Raw genomic sequence first — 17,959 nt, 5'->3', positions numbered from 1 at the left:
CACCTCCACAACTCTCTCCTGAGTGACCACTGTCGGCCGACTGTGAGACAGACTGTGCAACCCCACTGAAAACAGCACAAGAGCGACTACCTCTGAGCCTGTCATTTGTTACTGTGTGTAACTCTTTTTCATATTTTCAGAGAGTAAATGAGCAAGATGTGTTCAATGATGAGATCACTTTGACTAGCATAATTTAAACAATGTATCAAAATGTTGATAACAAAGCATGAGTGAAAAAGCATTTCTCTTTCTCTCTTTCTCTTTGAACTTAATGTTGGCGGGGTCTTAAACCTAATATCCGTGTGACCTGTTACATGGTTTGCCCTCTTCCTGGCCACATACGTGCATGTGCAGCTGACGGAAAAGGTAACTACACATTTTATCAGGTTTAAGATTCATGCATTTTGACCTATGATTGACATATAAATAAAACTGTTTTAAATTCAGGGGGAGGGGGTTGCTGATCCATAAAGGGGACGTAACTTTGTAACTATGTGTGTGTGTATATATACACATGTATTTAAAATATGGATATATGTAAATGCATAATGTAAGTATATACTTATATATACATACATGTGTACATACATGTTATATGTATATAAACATGCCAGGCACAGTGTGTCTCACTCCTGTAATCCCAGCAGCTCGGGAGGCTGAGGCAGGAAAATAATGAGTTCAAAGCCAGCCTCAGCAAAAGTAAGGTGTCAAGCAACTCATCGAGACTCTGTCTCTAAATAAAATATTAAATAGGGCTGGGAATGTGGCTCAGTGGTCGAGTGCCCCTGAGTTCAATCCCTGGTACCCAAAAAATAAAAACAAAAAATATATGTATATAAACATAAGTAAGAAATAGACTTTCATGAGCTTTGTTCCTCACCCCAGGTGACAATTGTATTTTTGGCAACATCACTTATTTTTGAGACAGATTAAAACAAGCAACAAGTATATCTGATTTTTGTTGTTGTTCTTGTTTGTTTGTTTCCAGTACTGAGGATTGAATAATCCAGGGGCACTCTACCGCTGAGCTACATACCCTGCCCTTTTTATTTTATTTTATTTTTGATATAGGGTCTCCCTAAGTTGCTCAGGCTATCCTTGAACTTGAGATCCTCTAGCCTCAACCTCCCTAGTAACTGGACCTATTCTTGTTATAAATCTGAGTGGGAAGGTTTCTGTAGTTTGAAAATGTTCTACTAGGTGACTCATATTGTCCCTTTTGCCCAACCAAGAACCACCTATCAAAACCAAAGTTTCCCTTCGGCTAGCTCAGTAGTGCTTGCCTAGCATGTGAAAGGTCTTGGGTTCAATCCCCAGTATTTGGGGGTGAGGGGTGGGGAATGAAACTCTCAACCCTGGCTACACATTAAAATCACCTGGGGAACTTATGAGAACATTCTGGATGCCCAGGTCTTAACCCAGATTGATTGAATCAGAAACCTCAATGACAGGTTGGGAACCACAGGTCTAAATGAACTATGATGCTTCCCTACTGTGTTTCACATTTGAAATTCTTGAAAATCTTTCTCTTAATGGTCTTATTTGATTTCCAAATCAACTCTCTGAGGTAGATGGAGAGATGGAAGAGGCAGATTGTTATTATCCCCCTCAGTGGATGAAGAAATTAACGCTCAGAGATGTTCAACAACTTGTCCAAGCCAGTGTGGTTTTTAACATAAGGGTTTGATTATAACATAAGGATGGAACTTGAATTAGAACCAGTTTTTGAACCCTTAGGTTAGTGTGCAGAATATTACAATACATTTGCTGACTAAAAAAGCTATGGAAATGAGAGAGTAAAAAAGATGTATTAGAAGTTTTATTTTAATTCATTTACATATATAAATATCAACAGATAAAAAAGAAAAAAATAAGGTATTATATGTATAGGATGTAAGGAAATCATCTAGTATAGCTGTGGACATTAAAACCAAATACCTCTCATTGTCTGGGGATGGTCATTTCTCCAGCTTCTAAGCAGAAACATCATGAATGTTTTGTCCACAGTGTGCATAAACAAGAGTATCTAATCTCACTTTTAATTGGGTAAGAAATACTTGTCTTTCTTATTTATTGCATAGGAGTTTTCCTGCATCAATTGGAAATTCATCTGGAAAGATCTTTTTTTTTTTCATTTTGACTTATCTTTAGGAGGAAGAAATTGTTGACTGGTGGAGTAAATTTTATGCTTCCTCTGGGGAACTTGAAAAATGTGGACAGTATATCCAGAAAGGCTATTCCAAACTCAAGGTATGGACCTATGCCCTTGTGAGTGGAAGAATCAAGATCCATGAAAACTGGCCCCAGGCAGAGCTAAGAAGACTAAAGGGCCCATAATGGGTGCTGGTGGGGAGGGGCCAGGAGTACTCTAGCCTGCCAGAGAACCCTCTTGCAACAGGTTTGGCTTTGCCAAGATTCCAGGGCTTGAGGATAGCTGTTGAGTTATGGTTGCGTGACTGCCACTTTGGGGCTTGGGGGCATCTGGCAGAGGGTTGGAAATGGGTTGGTACCACTCTAATTAGGCCAACAATTATCCATTTTGACTCAGGGAGACCCAGAAGTCATGGTGCTCTTTGCAGAACAGCAGTAGACGTCAGCATGCTTCATTCTGTTTCCTGAATAGGGGTGGGTTTTGCTAGCTGAAAAGCTGATTCAGTCACATGTATCCAGCGTAAAATCACAACCATAGGCACATGTGTCCAGGAGAAAAACAAGCTCTTGAGCTAGGAAGGGTGGCTGTCTCTGATCTGCCTGTTCTGAGTTTTTCAATTCTTCATTTTTTAAAAAATTTTTACAGGCTGCATTTTGATTCATTGTACACAAATGGGGTACATCATTTCATTTGTATGGTAGTGCACGATATAGATTCATATCATTTGTGTAATCATACATGTACATAGGGTAATGGTGTCTGTCTTATTTCACCACTTTTCATACCCCCCTCATTTCCCTCTACATAATCTGAAGTTCCTCCATTTTTCTCTCACCCCCACTCCCCACCCCCATTATATATCATCATCCACTTATCAGGGAAAACATACAATTCTTCATTTAACTTCTCAGCCTGTAATGCACTAAAGTAGAAGCAAATGCTAAAGTAGTTTGAGCAATGTATAGGTGGAAAAAAATTTAATGAAAAATATGTGATCATCAAAATACTTATTCCCATCAAAGTGGAAAAACCTAAATCTTTTTATGTTGTTGTCTTAAATGGGTTATTGTAGCCTAAGCATGTTAAAAATCACTAATTTAGAAAAACCATCCAACTGGGCTTGGCATCTGTCTCACACTCCATCCTCTTTCCCTCCTTCCCTTCCTTCTTACTTTTCCTCCCTCCTCTTCTATAGTGTTCTAAAATCAAGATATAATTTGCATGCTATAAAGTAATCCATTCAACAGGTGTTTTTTTTTTTTTTTTTGTCATTGTTGTTTTTGCAGTGCTGGGGATTTGAACCCAGGGCTTTAGTGCTTGTGAAGCAAGCACTCTACAACAGAGCTATATCCCCATATATATATATATATATAATTGTATGCACCTATGTAAACCACCACCCTAAAAAAAGACATTTCCTTCACCTGTGCCCCTTTCCAGCCAATTCCTCACAACCCTTACTCCTTCCAGAGGCTGCTTACCTGATTTCTGCTACATAGATTGTTTTTGCCTGTTTTTATCCCTTATTAGAATGCAGTCTCACGGTATTCATCCTCTGTGTGTCTGGCTTCTTTAACCTGAGACTGGACTTTTGAGATTGATCATGTTGTTTATCTCAGTAGTTTGTCCTTCCTATTACTGAGTAGTACCCTTGCTATAGATACACCACAGCATGGACCATTTGGACATGTTTTCATTTCCCTTCGGTTAATACTTGGCAGTTTCTGGATCCTACCATAGGTAAATATTTAACTCCATCAGAAACTGTCAGACATGTTCCAAGGTGGTAGTATCATTCTACACACCCAGCGACCACACAAGAGCTCCAGTTGCTTCACCCACATCCACATGACCCTTCAGTATTGTGGGTCTTTTTGATTTTAGGCTCCACCTGCATTTTATTTTAATTTTTTAAAATTTTTTTTAGTTGTAGATGAACACAATACCTTTAATTAATGCACTTATTTTTATGTGGTGCTGAAGATTGAACCCAGTGCCTCACACATAAGGCTACAACCCCAGCCCCTCCACCTGCATTTTAATGAGAAATTAAGACTCTTGATGGTTTCCAGATATATGACTGTGAACTAGAGGATGTAGCAGACTTCGAGGGCCTGACGGACTTCTCAGATACTTTCAAGTTGTTCCGAGGCAAATCAGAGGAGAATGAAGATCCTTCTGTGGTGGGAGAGTTTAAGGTGAGTGAAAAACGTGCATTCACCCCACTTACAGTCCACCTTTATTTTCTTCATGAACCCAGAATAAAGGACACCCAACCTGTGGGCAGCATCATGAGCTCCGACCTCTGAAGGGAGAGAAACTGCTAACAAGGGAAAGGTGCAGGGGAGCCGGGCGCCCAAAGCCGTGCTGGCTGCCTCCTCCTTTCTGCCTGCTCATGCCAGCCAGTCTCGAATCCGAGGGAGGCGAACCTTCCCAAGACCTCGTTCCTCCTCCCCGCCCCACTGCTTCCAGGCTTTCGGCAGGCCCCCTGTGACAGTCTCCCACTTGACTGTCCTTGCCACCTTTCTCCTAGCCGAGTCCATCCTCCCTGCAACCAAATCTGCTCCTGCATCTCAACGGCTTAAAGACATCACTTGGGTTTCCACAAGATCAAGTCTCAACTCCTTCCAGAGGCAGAGCTGGCCTTTCATAAGTGACATGTCTCCCCTGCCACACCTCCCTCATTGCCCTACCCGCCTGCTCAGAGAACCTCTCCCAAGCCCCAAACACACCTTGTCCTCTCGCAGCTCGGAGCCTTGGGACAGGCTCTTCTTCCTTCCCTGGGTGCCTTCCTTCCCTCTTTGTGGTCTGACAAAGTCCTACTCATGCTCTACGCACAGGCTCAAATGTCCTACTCTTTGTCAACAGTTTCCTGATTGCTTCAGGCGGTGTGACTCACTCCTGCTCTGGGCTCCCAAAGGTCTGGGTTCACTTGGCAGTGAAAGCACCTTTCACATTGTGTTGGGTTTTATGGCTGCCTCTCCCTCCGACCACACTTGGCAAAGCCATGGCAGAGATGCTGCCTCTTCCTAATCCTTTGCCAATAGCAGACATGGCTGATGGATCAGGGGATTATAACCTACACATGATCTCAAACCCTTCTCCTTACAGCCTCCCACCTAGCAGTCAAGAGGGCATGAGAATTAGGCGAAATTAACATGCCTGTGCCATCTGCTCTCCTTGAGTTGTAGGTCCTCAACACCTCGCACATAGTAGGTGCTTCCTTCATGCCACTTGCCTGAATGAAGAGAGCTGGCACTTAGCCCACGTGTTCTGATTCAGTAATTTCCCCTGTACTTGAACTGGTTTCAGGATAAGTGAGATGGCCTCTCTCATGGCCTCTCTCGCTGGCCTCTCCAGCTGGCCTCTTCAGCTGGCCTGCTGGTTCACTTACTCAAAAAGCATTTGTGCCCCTACTAGATGCACAGCCCCATGTTAAACCCTGGTAGTGGAGTAATGGCCAGAATCTAATGTCCCCACCTCAAGAAGCTCCCAGTCTAGTGGAGGTTAGAGACAAAAGATAGCTCATTTCCTCATGGCGATGGGTTAGAGGTGAACATACGAGAGACATGCCCAACCCTGGGCAGTCCAGGAGGTGTTCTGGAAAAAGTGAAACTTTTGGCTGAGACCTGAAGGCTGAACAGGAGACCTTGTAGGAGTGGGACTGGGTGTAAGGGGTGAGGCAAGAGAAGGGAAAATACCCTTTGTATTTCATTGCGTTTGTTCCCTTCTCCAAACTAGGTGTAGCTTTTCACCTCTTCTTGCCACCACTTCCCCACACTGACCAGAGTCACCTCCACCCGCTGCCCAGGCTATTGCCTAGTCTCCCTGCTCTGCCCTGCCCTGCCCTCTCTTTGCCCCTGTGATCTCTCAATTACTTTCTAATTGTTTGACTTTCCCTACTAGAAACATGCAAAGAGCCACGTATATTTTTCCTTTCACAAAGACAGCCCCTCCCTCACCCAATCCCACCACCCTGGCAGCTGTCCCTGAGTGCCCTGGGGAGCAGGGCACTGCCCAGGAGCCCTCTGCCCGGGTTGCCCAGGGCCCTGTGAGTCAAGCGTGTGTCTCTTTCCTAGGGCTCCTTTCGAATCTACCCACTGTCGGATGACCCCAGCGTGCCGGCCCCTCCCCGGCAGTTTCGGGAATTACCTGACAGCGTTCCACAGGAATGCACGGTTAGGATTTACATTGTTCGAGGCTTAGAGCTTCAGCCCCAGGACAACAATGGCCTGGTAAGAGTTTGGGTGTGGGGCCTTCTTCTGTAGCAAGATAATTACAGTCATCAGCCGCAATAATTGTCACGTTCTTTCTTTCTGGGCGTCTGTTATCTCACTAGGGGGATAGATACTGTATCAAAACAATGAATTCAGGATTGTCCCCATGGGGATTTACCTAAGACTTGCAGGGGCTTAAGGCCCTCTGGTTGTCTTTCTCATTTTACAGATGTGACCTGGGACACATTTGCTCCAGTCACGGGGCCAGCAGGAGCAGAGTCAGGATTCCCCCTCCCACATGGCTGCTCTGCAGGCCTGCTGGCTGCTTGCCACCCGAAGGGGAACATTGTTCAGAGTTTGTCCCAAGCACACGGGTGCCACAGAGGCCACCCTGTCATCAGTTAGAAGTGGGTGTGGAAATAAGCTAAGTCTATCCCAGAATTTGACTTCCACTTCACCCTACAGTGACATAACATCTGGTCTGTCTTGTCCCTGCAGTGTGACCCTTACATAAAAATAACACTGGGTAAAAAAGTAATTGAAGACCGTGACCACTACATTCCCAACACTCTCAACCCAGTTTTTGGCAGGTAATGTACATTTTTAAACATTTTTTCTGTCATTCACTACTTTGTGGAATATTCACTGAGGATGTGATGTGTGCCTACTCCTGGTCTAGGCCCTGAAACTGTGGTCATGAATTAAATAAATACTCTAGTCAGGGAACAAGGTAATGAATAGGTAAATGCACAAATGGAAGAATTTCATAAAATTGGAAAGTGCTATGAAGAAAGTAAGTCAGGAGATGTGCTTCCCTTAGAGATTTGCTTCAAGACCTTGGGAGGTGGAGGGACAGGGACAGTAGAAGGCCTAGGATTTGGATAAGCTTGTGCTTTCTGCAAAGAAGATTTAGCAGTACGTAGATTTAGCAGTAGTAAAATGCTACACTCACTTCCGGAATCCATTTTTTTTTCTTTTTTGTGGTCCTGGAGATTGAACCCAGGGCCTTGTGCATGCAAAACAAGCACTCTACCAACTGAGCTACATCCCCAGTCCCTGGGCTCTCTTTTTTGGTCCACCAATTTGATCCAGAGAATGTATTATTGATTCTGTCTTCCAAACCGAGGAGGGGTGCAGAAAGTTATAGGGTTAAAATGTCCTGCTCCATTTGTCTTCTGTTTCTAGCGTGTCTTGAAATAGCATTATTTTCTTCATGGTGACAACCTAGGGCTTGTTTCTGGACTGTTGAACTTCAAGCAATCAAATTGAAGTAATCTCTAAGAGGATCAACAGTTCTCACTAGGAACGGCTCCACATTTAATAACACCTAAAAAGCATACAGTGTGCAGGCACTATGCACGGGCACTTAAGTAAAACAGCTCAAAAATCTCACAGATCTGAGGGTCTGTTATTATCCCTGTTTCACAACAGAGGAAACTGAGGCTAGAAAGAATCTGTGCATTCCATACCCAGCAGCTAAGGGCAGAGGCAGGAGTTCAGTCCAGGTCATGTGACCCCAGCACCTGAGCAGCTTCACCTGCTGCTGCTACCGTCTGGATTTTAACCATGTCAAACTTATGAGTGGGGCAGGACAGGGCCTAGCAGCCCAGTTCACAGGCGAGGAAAGGGGCTGCCAGAGCTCTGCTAATGAGCCCGTCTGTCACAGAGCCCGGGTGTAGATGGGCTTCCTGACCAAGCCCCAGATTTTTCCGGTACCCTTGGCAGTGCTTTATATCTGTGGCAAAGTCATCATTTGTAGAAAAATGTTTTTTGTTTAAATATTTGTGAAAACAGTGTTATCTTCACAGTACTACTTCGTCTTTACCGTGTGTCCTGTATTTGTTGGTTTGTCCCTTTATGCATTCTCTCTCTCTCTCTGTCTCTCTCACGCATGCACACACACACACACACACACACACACACAAACACACACTCGAGAGTCTGCCACTCAAAGTCTATCAGGTTCGAAACACTCTTCTCACAGCTAGTAACATTCTGTGCGCACAAGGCCACACACTTAGTCCCCAGGCATGCACAAGCTCACGCATATACACACACGCACACACACACCGAGGCCACATGCTGGAGCCAGGGAGTGGAAGTAATCCTCTGGCATGGCAATGTGATCGTTTTCCTTTTCTTCCGCTGATCCAACCCCAAGGTCTAGACAGGAAAAGGCACGCAGGACAGAAAGGAGGGCCGGGGAAGTGGGGAGAGCCAGCTTTGAAGAGAGAAAGGCGGCCCTGTCTGAGTCGCTCATCTCAGAGGAGCCAAACACAAGCTTAATTAAGTGGCAGGAAAAGTCTTGCTCGGACACCCTGGGAGGAAGTGATGCTGTCAGGGTCTGCCCCGCCAATGGCTGTCTGGTGGTGTGCAGACTTCCCCTCATCCAGCAGGGTGGAGCCAAGGAGACGCTGGCTCTGCAGTCCCTGAGGTGGCTCTGGCCCATGGTCTCGGACTCAGGAAGTGGCGTTCTTCTCAGCAGAGACTACTGAGGACTCTGGGCAGGAAATCAGGAAGGAGTGACCTTTCCCATGTGCTCGGCCATCATTCCCCATATTCCTCTCAAATCATGTCATTCTCTAGATTAAGTTCAATGGAATATAGTGTTTTTGGTAAGATATTAATTGATGTTCCAAGAAAAAAAGTATTCCTTTGTCAAACCAAGACACCTGGGTTAAAAATGTAATAATTACAGGGTTTTTATTAGAGCCTGTAGTTTGCCCAAAGGTATTCCAAAAGAAGTGGTTCTCAACCTTATTTGATCAAACAATTCTTTTTTCTCAAAAGACACATATTACCTATCCTTTGGATTCCAGGATTGGAAATGTGAAGCCATGGGACGCGAGTGGGTATGGTGCTTCATGTGTAACCATGATTCAAGTCCCTTTTCTCCTGTGGTCATCTGCCTCATGCAGGCCTCAGGGTAGCTACCACAGCCTAGAGAAGTCACTCAGATTTACCTAGGAGACATCCTGGAAGTTCTTCCAGAGCCACATTGACACACATTCCTCTGCTCCAATGGATTAATATCCTTGACTCTTGGGGCAGGAACCAGTCCACACATCAGAGTGCATGCCACACAGGCAGGAGACACAGTGGGGCAGAGAGGCCTTTCACAGTTTTTCCTTCAATAAAATCTACTGATCGCCTTCTGCAAACCCAGTACCTCTGTGGACAGTGCAAATTCAGAGGCCAAACCCTGCCCATTAGGAGCAGAGGTGTGCATGTTCGCATTCTCAGGACCACGTTGCTCCCTTGACACATAAAGTACTGTTGGTTATTTCTGCATCTCAGAACTGTGTGCATTTTGCAGATTCTATAGAAAAGACTTTAAAGACTTAAAGCAGGACCAGGGGGCCTTAGAGGGAGAGAGAACCTTCCTGGCACCTGCGTGTTGCACTGTATTGATGAATTCCACCCACACCCCTCCCTGTGTTCTTGTAGGGTGGATCACGTACATTCCATGGGGGAGGGATCTCCATTGAGGTAGAGGAAGGAACAGAGTAGGGGCACAGATAAAGGTCTGCAAGTTAGCATTCTGGTGCCTTCCTTGCTCATTTCCCTGCTGGGAGAGATGCTCATGTGCCCTGACAAATAGGTATGAGCTAATAATAAAGTTAATATTATGATACTTTATTGTTATTAACTAGGATATGATCCTGCCAAATGCTTTCTAAACATTTTTTCACTTGACTCTTATAACCATGCAGATGGTGTGTATTCTCACCATTTCACAGGTGAGAAAACTGAGTGCAGAGAGATTGCATAGGTGGCCTTGAGTCGCAGAGCTAGCAAGCAGCAGAGTTGGCATTGGAAGATAGGCATTTAAGCTCATGCTCTTTTCCTGAGTGAGCATGTATTCTCTTATTGCTTTATTACTGTCATTTACTACTTGTCAAGTCTCCCCACCCACCCTAGTTGTCCTGGTCTGTTGTTCTCCAACAGCCATAGCAACTGCCTGGAAATTCTTTGCATGGAGCCCTGGTTTGGGTGAGATGCCTAGATGAACTGTAGCGATTCTAACCCTACATTTCTTTATTTAGAATGTATGAACTGAGCTGCTACTTACCTCAAGAAAAAGACCTGAAAATTTCTGTCTATGATTATGACACCTTTACCCGTGATGAAAAAGTAGGAGAAACGATCATTGATCTGGAGAACCGCTTCCTGTCCCGGTTTGGGTCCCACTGTGGCATTCCCGAGCAGTACTGTGTGTAAGTGACTCCGCCTGCATTAGCTCCTATGGAGGCTTTGCCTCTCCACCTCGGTGCCTTTCTTCACTGGGCCACTGTCCCTTTCAGTAAGTTAAGTGCCATTTCTAATGATAAGATTATCTTAGGGAGAATCATGGCTACTGCATTTCCCAATTCACACTGTAGTCTGTGTAAGTTGGTGGCCACTGGAGAAGGGCAGTGCCCTTTGAGGGGTAGACGTGGCAGTGTTTGGAGAACCAGTCCCCCGGCCCCTCTATGAGCCCCCTCTTGGCTGTCAGAGACTGAGGCTAACGATGTTTGAAGGCAGGAGTCCTCTGCCCTGTGGAAACAAGGATTCACTGCTCCTCTCCCCAGATTGATCAATTTCGAGATGTCTCTCTTCCCCTGATTGCTATCCTGTACCTTTCTAAGGATCTAATGAGACAGGACTTGCAATCTCTAGTTTATACATAATCTCAAACTCCCCATTTCCACAGTGGAGGGAACTGAGGGCAAAAAAATAATAATGATAAGTAAATAAAAATGATGGATTGGCTGAAGTCAAGATAACATGTGGATTTTAGGCTTTGAAATAGATTTCTAGGCAAAAGCAATGTGTACAGCACGTTCCCTGCTCCCATTATGCCTGTCGCCTAGAAGTACACGAGTAAGGTACATGCATGCGAGACGAACCTCGGGCCCTGCGATCACTCCAGGACATATGATGTTATTTACAGTTCTGGAGTAAATACGTGGCGGGATCAATTGAAACCAACACAGTTGCTTCAAAATGTAGCCCGATTCAAAGGCTTCCCACCGCCCATCCTTTCTGAAGATGGAAGCAGAATCAGATATGGAGGGAGAGAATATGGCTTGGATGAATTTGGTGAGTGCATAGCTGTGGGTTGTAAGCAAACTATAATAACCTATTTCTGTTGCCAGGTTTGGGGAAGGGAGATGGAAAGAGCCAGAAACCTAAGTGTACTACATGAGACCCAGCACACATGACTTATCTAACAGAAGCCACATTATAGTAGAGTTTTGCTGCCTTGTCAAGCATCAGCAGGGACAGTCTCCTGTCTGCCTTATGTTTCACTTGCCCTTTTCAGGTCACAGCCATTTAAGCTTTGAACACAAAGTTCTGGTAATTAACTAATTTCTATGTAATGCATAAATAGTTCAAAAATGCTCAGATGATAAGCCAAGAATTTCTCTTCATTTATTCCATTCCTTCTCTAAGAAACTTCATGGATGCGGGAGATGGTTCAAGAGCCAGCTAAATTCCATATGGCTCATGTCCAAGTTTGGGATCTTTCTCTTTGTCATGCAGTAATTTTTAACACAGTTGAACCATCCTGACACATGAACAACTAGCCATTCCATGACCAAGACCAAAATAGTTTCATAGAGCCTAAGAGCTATGGTATGCTTCCATATTTTGTAAGGGGAAGGAAACTAGGTTTTGTCTTTCCAATTTGAAAAGGACTTAGTCAAGTGCAAAAATGATTAGATCTTTAAGAAATGTTGCTGCTGTTAATGTGCAAACTTGCAAACACAATTGAGAATAAAATGGGAAACATCATGGTCTGGTGACTAAGGTTACTCCCAAATAATCAAATAGCTCCCCCCAGAAAGCTCTATCAGTAGAGGATTGTTCTGGTTACTATTGTTTACATACCAAATCACCCGTAAAAAACTTAGCAACTGAAAACATCCATTTTTGCTTTGCTCAGTTGTGTGGGTCAGTTGAGCAGTTCTCCCTGGAGGCCTCTCATGGGGCTGCATTCATCTGTGAAAGCTCAGCTGGTGGGCACTGGCCAAGATGGCTCACACACATGGCTAGCAGAGGGTGCTGGCTCTTCCTGAACCTATGACTATAGCACCTAAACAGACTTTTCTAGCTGGGCAGTCTCCAGTGCCAAGACTCCTTACATGATGGATGGGTTCCTCCAAAGTGTCTCAAGAGAGCCAGCAGGAGCTTCATGGTCTTTTATGCCTTAGAAGTCACACAGCATCCTTTCTCCTTATATCAGTGTTTCAGTATGTCTCCAGATTCAAAGGGAAAGTACACAGAACCCACCTCTTTTTTTTTTTTTTTTTTTTTTTTGTGGTGCTAGGGATTGAACCTAGCAAGGCAAGTACTCTACCAACTGAGTTATATCCCCAGCCCCAGAACCCACCTCTTGATGGGAGAAGTGTCCAAGAATTTGGGGATCACATTCTTAGAATGCTGTTAGCAGCTGTAACAATTGAACTCCCAAATTTCAGTGGCTTAACACATTAGAAGTTTATTTCTCACTAATTCAAAATAGACATTTCCACAGGTGTATGGCTGTCTCCCAAGCAGTATTTCATGAACTTAGGGTCCTTCTGTCGTATAGCTCTGCCATTCTTCAGCACAGGCATCTAATGTTGCTGTCCCCCTCCATATCCAGAAGAGAAAGGCACACAGAAGATCCTACATAGAAAACATTTATGGGCCAGGTCCAGAGGCAATATACATGTCACTTCCACGCATGTTACGTTCTAGTTGAATTTGATTGTGTGGCCACATCTAACTGCAAGGGAGGCTGGGAACCAGGCTGGCTATGAGCCTGTGCCACCGAAGTAAATACAGACTGCTCTTGCCCATCCTGGGTGTTTTGGTCCCTTTGTTACTTGGCAGTCTACAAGTTGGGTGTGAGCCTGGGAGAGGTCAGGTCCCTGGTGGAGCATAGATAACTATTCACTATTCCTGCAAGTCAAAGTTGACACATTGGCGGTGTCTGTCCACTGTAACAAAGTCAAGGGTGAAGCACTGTGAGCAGCTCAGGGCATTCTGGCTGAACTGTCCCAAATGCCCATCTCTGTTTCAATGCCATTTTCCATTCCAGAAGCCAACAAAATCCTGCACCAGCACCTCGGGGCCCCTGAAGAGCGCCTTGCCCTTCACATCCTCAGGACTCAGGGGCTGGTCCCCGAGCACGTGGAAACAAGGACTTTGCACAGCACGTTCCAACCCAACATTTCCCAGGTGAAGGAGGAGATCCAGCATCCTAATGCAATGGCAATGGCTGACACAGATTTACCTCTTGTATCATGATTGAATACTTATAGATACATGAGAAGCAGAAATGAAAGTCAAATTAGCTTTATCCCAAGGGGGAATATATTGTACAAATTTTCAGGGAACTCACTAAATGCCAGTGGAGAATATCTATGACTCAGAACAAACTTGGACCAGATTTTCCCTCTTGTCCCTGTTTACCTGAATCTATTAAATCTACTTTCTTGCTGAGATGACCTTCCTATGAGTTTAAATATTACAGATAGTTCATGAGTGTTTTTGTATTGTAGCCCCATCTATTTCCCTGTACAGAGACTGGTTGTTTTTGTATTGTAGCCCCATCTATTTCCCTGTACAGGGACTGGTTGTCCCAACCTGGCCCAATTGTCCTTCAAAGGATCACTCAGCTGTAGCTAGGAGGACAGGTTCTGAGAAAGTGACTGAGCTACATCAGGCTTGGGGAGAAGTTTTCATTTGAGACTTAAAGAGTCAGGGAATCCCAGGCACACCCTCCGCCCCAATAAAAGAGAGTCAGGGAAGCAGACCCACAGTACACCAGATGGCAGGTCACAAGGACCATGTGCATGGTGATGGGGGCAAGTCAGCTCCCAGAAGACAGGGAGCACCTTCCAGAGAAGCAAAGCAAGATTTGGTTGATGCCAAAATAATCTAAGTGAAAGATTTTTATAATGAACATTTCTAGGCCATTTCCACAGAGATTTGGATCAGTGAGTCTGGGTTAAGGCCAGGAATCTGAATTTTAACAAGTTCCATGATGGGTTCTGATGCAGGTGGCTAGGAGATCCCATTATAAGAAATATCAATCTACTGGATGCAAATATTGTTAAACCTACTGCAGGACTAAGGACAAGATCCTCACTGAGGAGTGGGCACAATGGCTGGTCATTTAGAAGGTCATTTTGTCCCTTGCCTCTTACTTTCATTTTGTGACACATTTTCATTTTTTCCATTTCTTATTCTTCCTTCACCAAAGAGTCTATTCTTCCTCCTCTCTCCCCTCCTCCCCCTCACTTGTATAAAACATCTCAAGAAATGACAAAGTGAAGATGGAACTAGAGACCATTATGTTAAGCAAAATAAGTTGAACTCAGAAGGTCAAAGATGTGTGTTCTCTCTCATTTGTGGGAACTAGAGAGGAAAAAGGAGAAGGAAGGTGGGAGCGGATCTCATGAAAATCAAAGGGAGATCAAGAGAGGAAAGGGACCAAGGGATGGAAGGTGGCGGGGGAGCATATGGAAAGTGCTATTGACCTTATTATATTGATATATATTGTGCATGTACAAATTGATAACAAATCATTATGTACAATTCTAATGTACCAATTTTAAAAATGTGGGGGGAAAAAAGAAGAAATGACAAAGTAAGGAAGATTTCTCCCTGGGATCCCCCAACCCACTGTCACTTCTGCCTCCAGCATGAGACACAGACTGGCTAGGTCTTACAAGACACCAGGATGCCTCATGTTCTGCAGCATGCCTGTTTTATTGTAAAGCCCTGAGCCCTATACCTTAGTTGGAAGAGAATCAGACTCATAGTAAAATATATCTCCTTTTAAGAGCTCCAGTTAATTCATTTTGATCACGATACATTAGGAAGTCAATCGAGTGGTTTCCTTAGAAACCTTTTTGAAGACCAGTCTGTTTTTGTCTGAAGGCAGAGTCTACAGAACATCCAAAATACTTTGGAGACTATAAATTGGTTTGTATGGTTGATATAGTTTTTAATGGCATTCCTAACCTTCTGGAAGAAATTCCAGTCGGATGAATAGGTCCAGTCTCCAGTAGTCAGAGTTGAGTGGGGTCTCACCAAGATGGCAGCACAAGTATCAGAATGGGCCTTCACTTTCCCTCTCTGTGTGCCTCAAGTGGTGGCTTTGATGAGCTGATGGCTGGGAACCCCCACCTTTGGGGAAATGCAACATTCTTTTCATTGCTTGAGTCCCACCTTTGAAAGAACCTTGTTGTAAAATTTTTTGTTTACATTTATATTACTATAATTTTGTATCTTGAGGTAAGTGGAGAATCCCTGGAGTATCACAAAACTGAGACTAATAACAAGTAGGTATGTGGTGATGAAGAGAGTGGTAGCCCGAGAATTGTGAGAGAGCGAAGGACCCAGCTTTACCTTGTCGTGAGAAGGGGTGTGTGGGTGTGCTTTAGTGAGTGCGGGGTTGGGTAAGTGATGGGAAGCCCCTCATTTTACTACCAGGAAAAACTCAAATTTTGATACAAATGAGCTCGTGCAGCCATCAGAGCCCCCTGGTGAGAAAGGACAGTGGCTGGCCTCAATGACAATGCAGATAGAAGATTAATTTTGGCTGGCTCTCCTCCACTTATTGCTGTCCATCTGGACTGAGAGGTTAGCAAGCTTGAAGCACTAGTTTCATTTAAGAAATATGATAGATGATTGTGGTTCGACCACTCATAACTTCAGTCTTTTCATTTTTGAATGCTTTAGGGCAAACTTCAGATGTGGGTGGATGTTTTCCCCAAAAGTTTGGGGCCACCAGGCCCCCCTTTCAACATCATGCCACGAAAAGCCAAGAAGTAAGTAATCTGGAGACCCTGCTGCCCAGGAATGGGGATTTAGTCCAGGACCAGAAGAGAAGTAATTGGAAAATGTACTCCTTACAGATACTACCTACGTGTGATCATCTGGAACACCAAGGATGTTATCTTGGATGAGAAAAGCATCACCGGAGAGGAAATGAGTGACATCTATGTCAAAGGGTGAGGTAGCATGCAGGAGGAGCCTTGGAACAAAACAGATATCCTGGGGCTGGGGTTGTGGCTCAGTGGTAGAGCACTTGCCTAGCGTGTGTGAGGTACTGGGTTCGAGTCTCAGCACCACATATAAATAAATAAATAAAAATAACCATCTATCAACATCTAAAAAAAATTAAAAAAAAAAATATGTCCTTCTTCATTAGTTGCCATTGCTTAGATGCCCACTCTAGGATTCTTGCCTACCTAAAGCTATTTTATCTTATTAATATGATCTGCTTAGGAAACTTCAGGAAAACATAGGTGGGAGAAGGAGCAGAAAGAAAAGATAAAATTATAAGGGCCTAGTTTATGAGCAAGAATAGCTAATGGCTCATTTCATTTCTTTTTCAACAAAGTAGATCTTCTTCAGTTTGTTAAGCAAATTTGTTATTTCTGAGACTTTTTAGTCCTCTTTGATACTTTGGATAACTAGCCTCAGAACATAAGTAAAGCTTCCTTATGCCTTCAGAGATGTTGAGTGCAATACAGCATAGTGATTAAGAAGCCAGACTCTGGAGTCAAACTACCTAGTTGAAATCCAGGCACTTTCCCTGCTAGCTGGGGAAGCTCATAAACTCACTGTCCCTCATCCATAGAATGGAGATAATGGTAATACCTACCTCCTTGGGATATCCAGAAGAGTCAATTACTGAAAGCATTCAGGATGGTGCCTGGCAGATGGTATGCACTATGTGGGGGTTAGCTAGTTATTGGTCTTATTCCTCATGGACTGAGTTTGGTTCTTTGCTATGTAAAAGATAAGACTTGTTGAAAAGTAATGTATTCATGAAGTGAGAACAAAGTTCCACTTATGATCCCAAATGACCTTCAATCAAAACTTAAAGACATGATTATTATTATTTAGGTTCAGTATAAACAGGGAATGTTTCATCAAGTTCTTCATTATTCTTTCTCATTTCAGGATCTCATTACCATTCCCCGAGGAAAACTAATCCCAGCTAATTATATATATGCAAATTTCTTTGACTATCATAAGCATTAGTTTTTTTTTTTTTTTTCAAATCAAGGAAACAAATTCAAGTAATATTGGATTGAGGGAAAATTCCTCTAATCAAAGAATAAAGCTCAACTCAAAGTACCACATAAAATTTGGAATTAATATCTAAATGCTAGGGCCAGGAGTATAGCTCAGTGGTAAAGCACTTGCCTAGCATGCTCAAGGCCTTGTTTGATCCTTAGCACTGGAGAAAGGGGAGGGGAAAAATGAATCTAAATGCATATGTAAAAAGATGACCCATGCATAAATGCCATGGCTAACACTACATATATTTGGGTGATGTATGCAAAGCTATAATATATGCACACGGATACATACAACTAGAGTATTTGCTTAAGTTTTCTTAAAATTAAATGTGAAAAGCTTTACCAAAAAAGAGAGGAAGCACTGCCGGGGTGAGCAATCTGGGAAGGTATGATGGTGACACTTTAGGGATGGGTCAGGAGGTGAAGCCTCAAGGTCATAGCCAAGAGAATGTGACCTCTCTTCAGTGAGTTAGTTGAAAAGTTACCAGTCAAACTCACTTATCTAGTCAGTGAACTAA

At 43.7% G+C, this 17,959-nt stretch overlaps 1 protein-coding gene across 4 annotated transcripts in view; it reads left to right on the top strand.

Annotated features, from left to right (window-relative positions):
- The window catches only part of Myof (myoferlin), a 150,488-nt gene that overhangs the window by 121,169 nt on the left and 11,360 nt on the right, over nt 1-17,959 (top strand). For all 4 annotated transcript variants that reach the window (XM_047552796.1, XM_047552794.1, XM_047552795.1 and 1 more), the window contains 10 exons: nt 355-366; nt 2,152-2,250; nt 4,225-4,350; nt 6,232-6,387; nt 6,868-6,959; nt 10,416-10,586; nt 11,303-11,451; nt 13,439-13,578; nt 16,090-16,178; nt 16,266-16,361. In XM_047552796.1, the coding sequence (XP_047408752.1) occupies nt 355-366; nt 2,152-2,250; nt 4,225-4,350; nt 6,232-6,387; nt 6,868-6,959; nt 10,416-10,586; nt 11,303-11,451; nt 13,439-13,578; nt 16,090-16,178; nt 16,266-16,361 (1,130 nt within the window). The remainder of the gene's footprint in view (nt 1-354; nt 367-2,151; nt 2,251-4,224; nt 4,351-6,231; nt 6,388-6,867; nt 6,960-10,415; nt 10,587-11,302; nt 11,452-13,438; nt 13,579-16,089; nt 16,179-16,265; nt 16,362-17,959) is intronic.

This window comes from Sciurus carolinensis, chromosome 5, assembly GCF_902686445.1.
Source record: "Sciurus carolinensis chromosome 5, mSciCar1.2, whole genome shotgun sequence".
NCBI lineage: Eukaryota > Metazoa > Chordata > Mammalia > Rodentia > Sciuridae > Sciurus > Sciurus carolinensis.
Note: the sequence above shows the minus strand (reverse complement) of the source record. Positions and strands in the feature narration are given on the sequence as shown.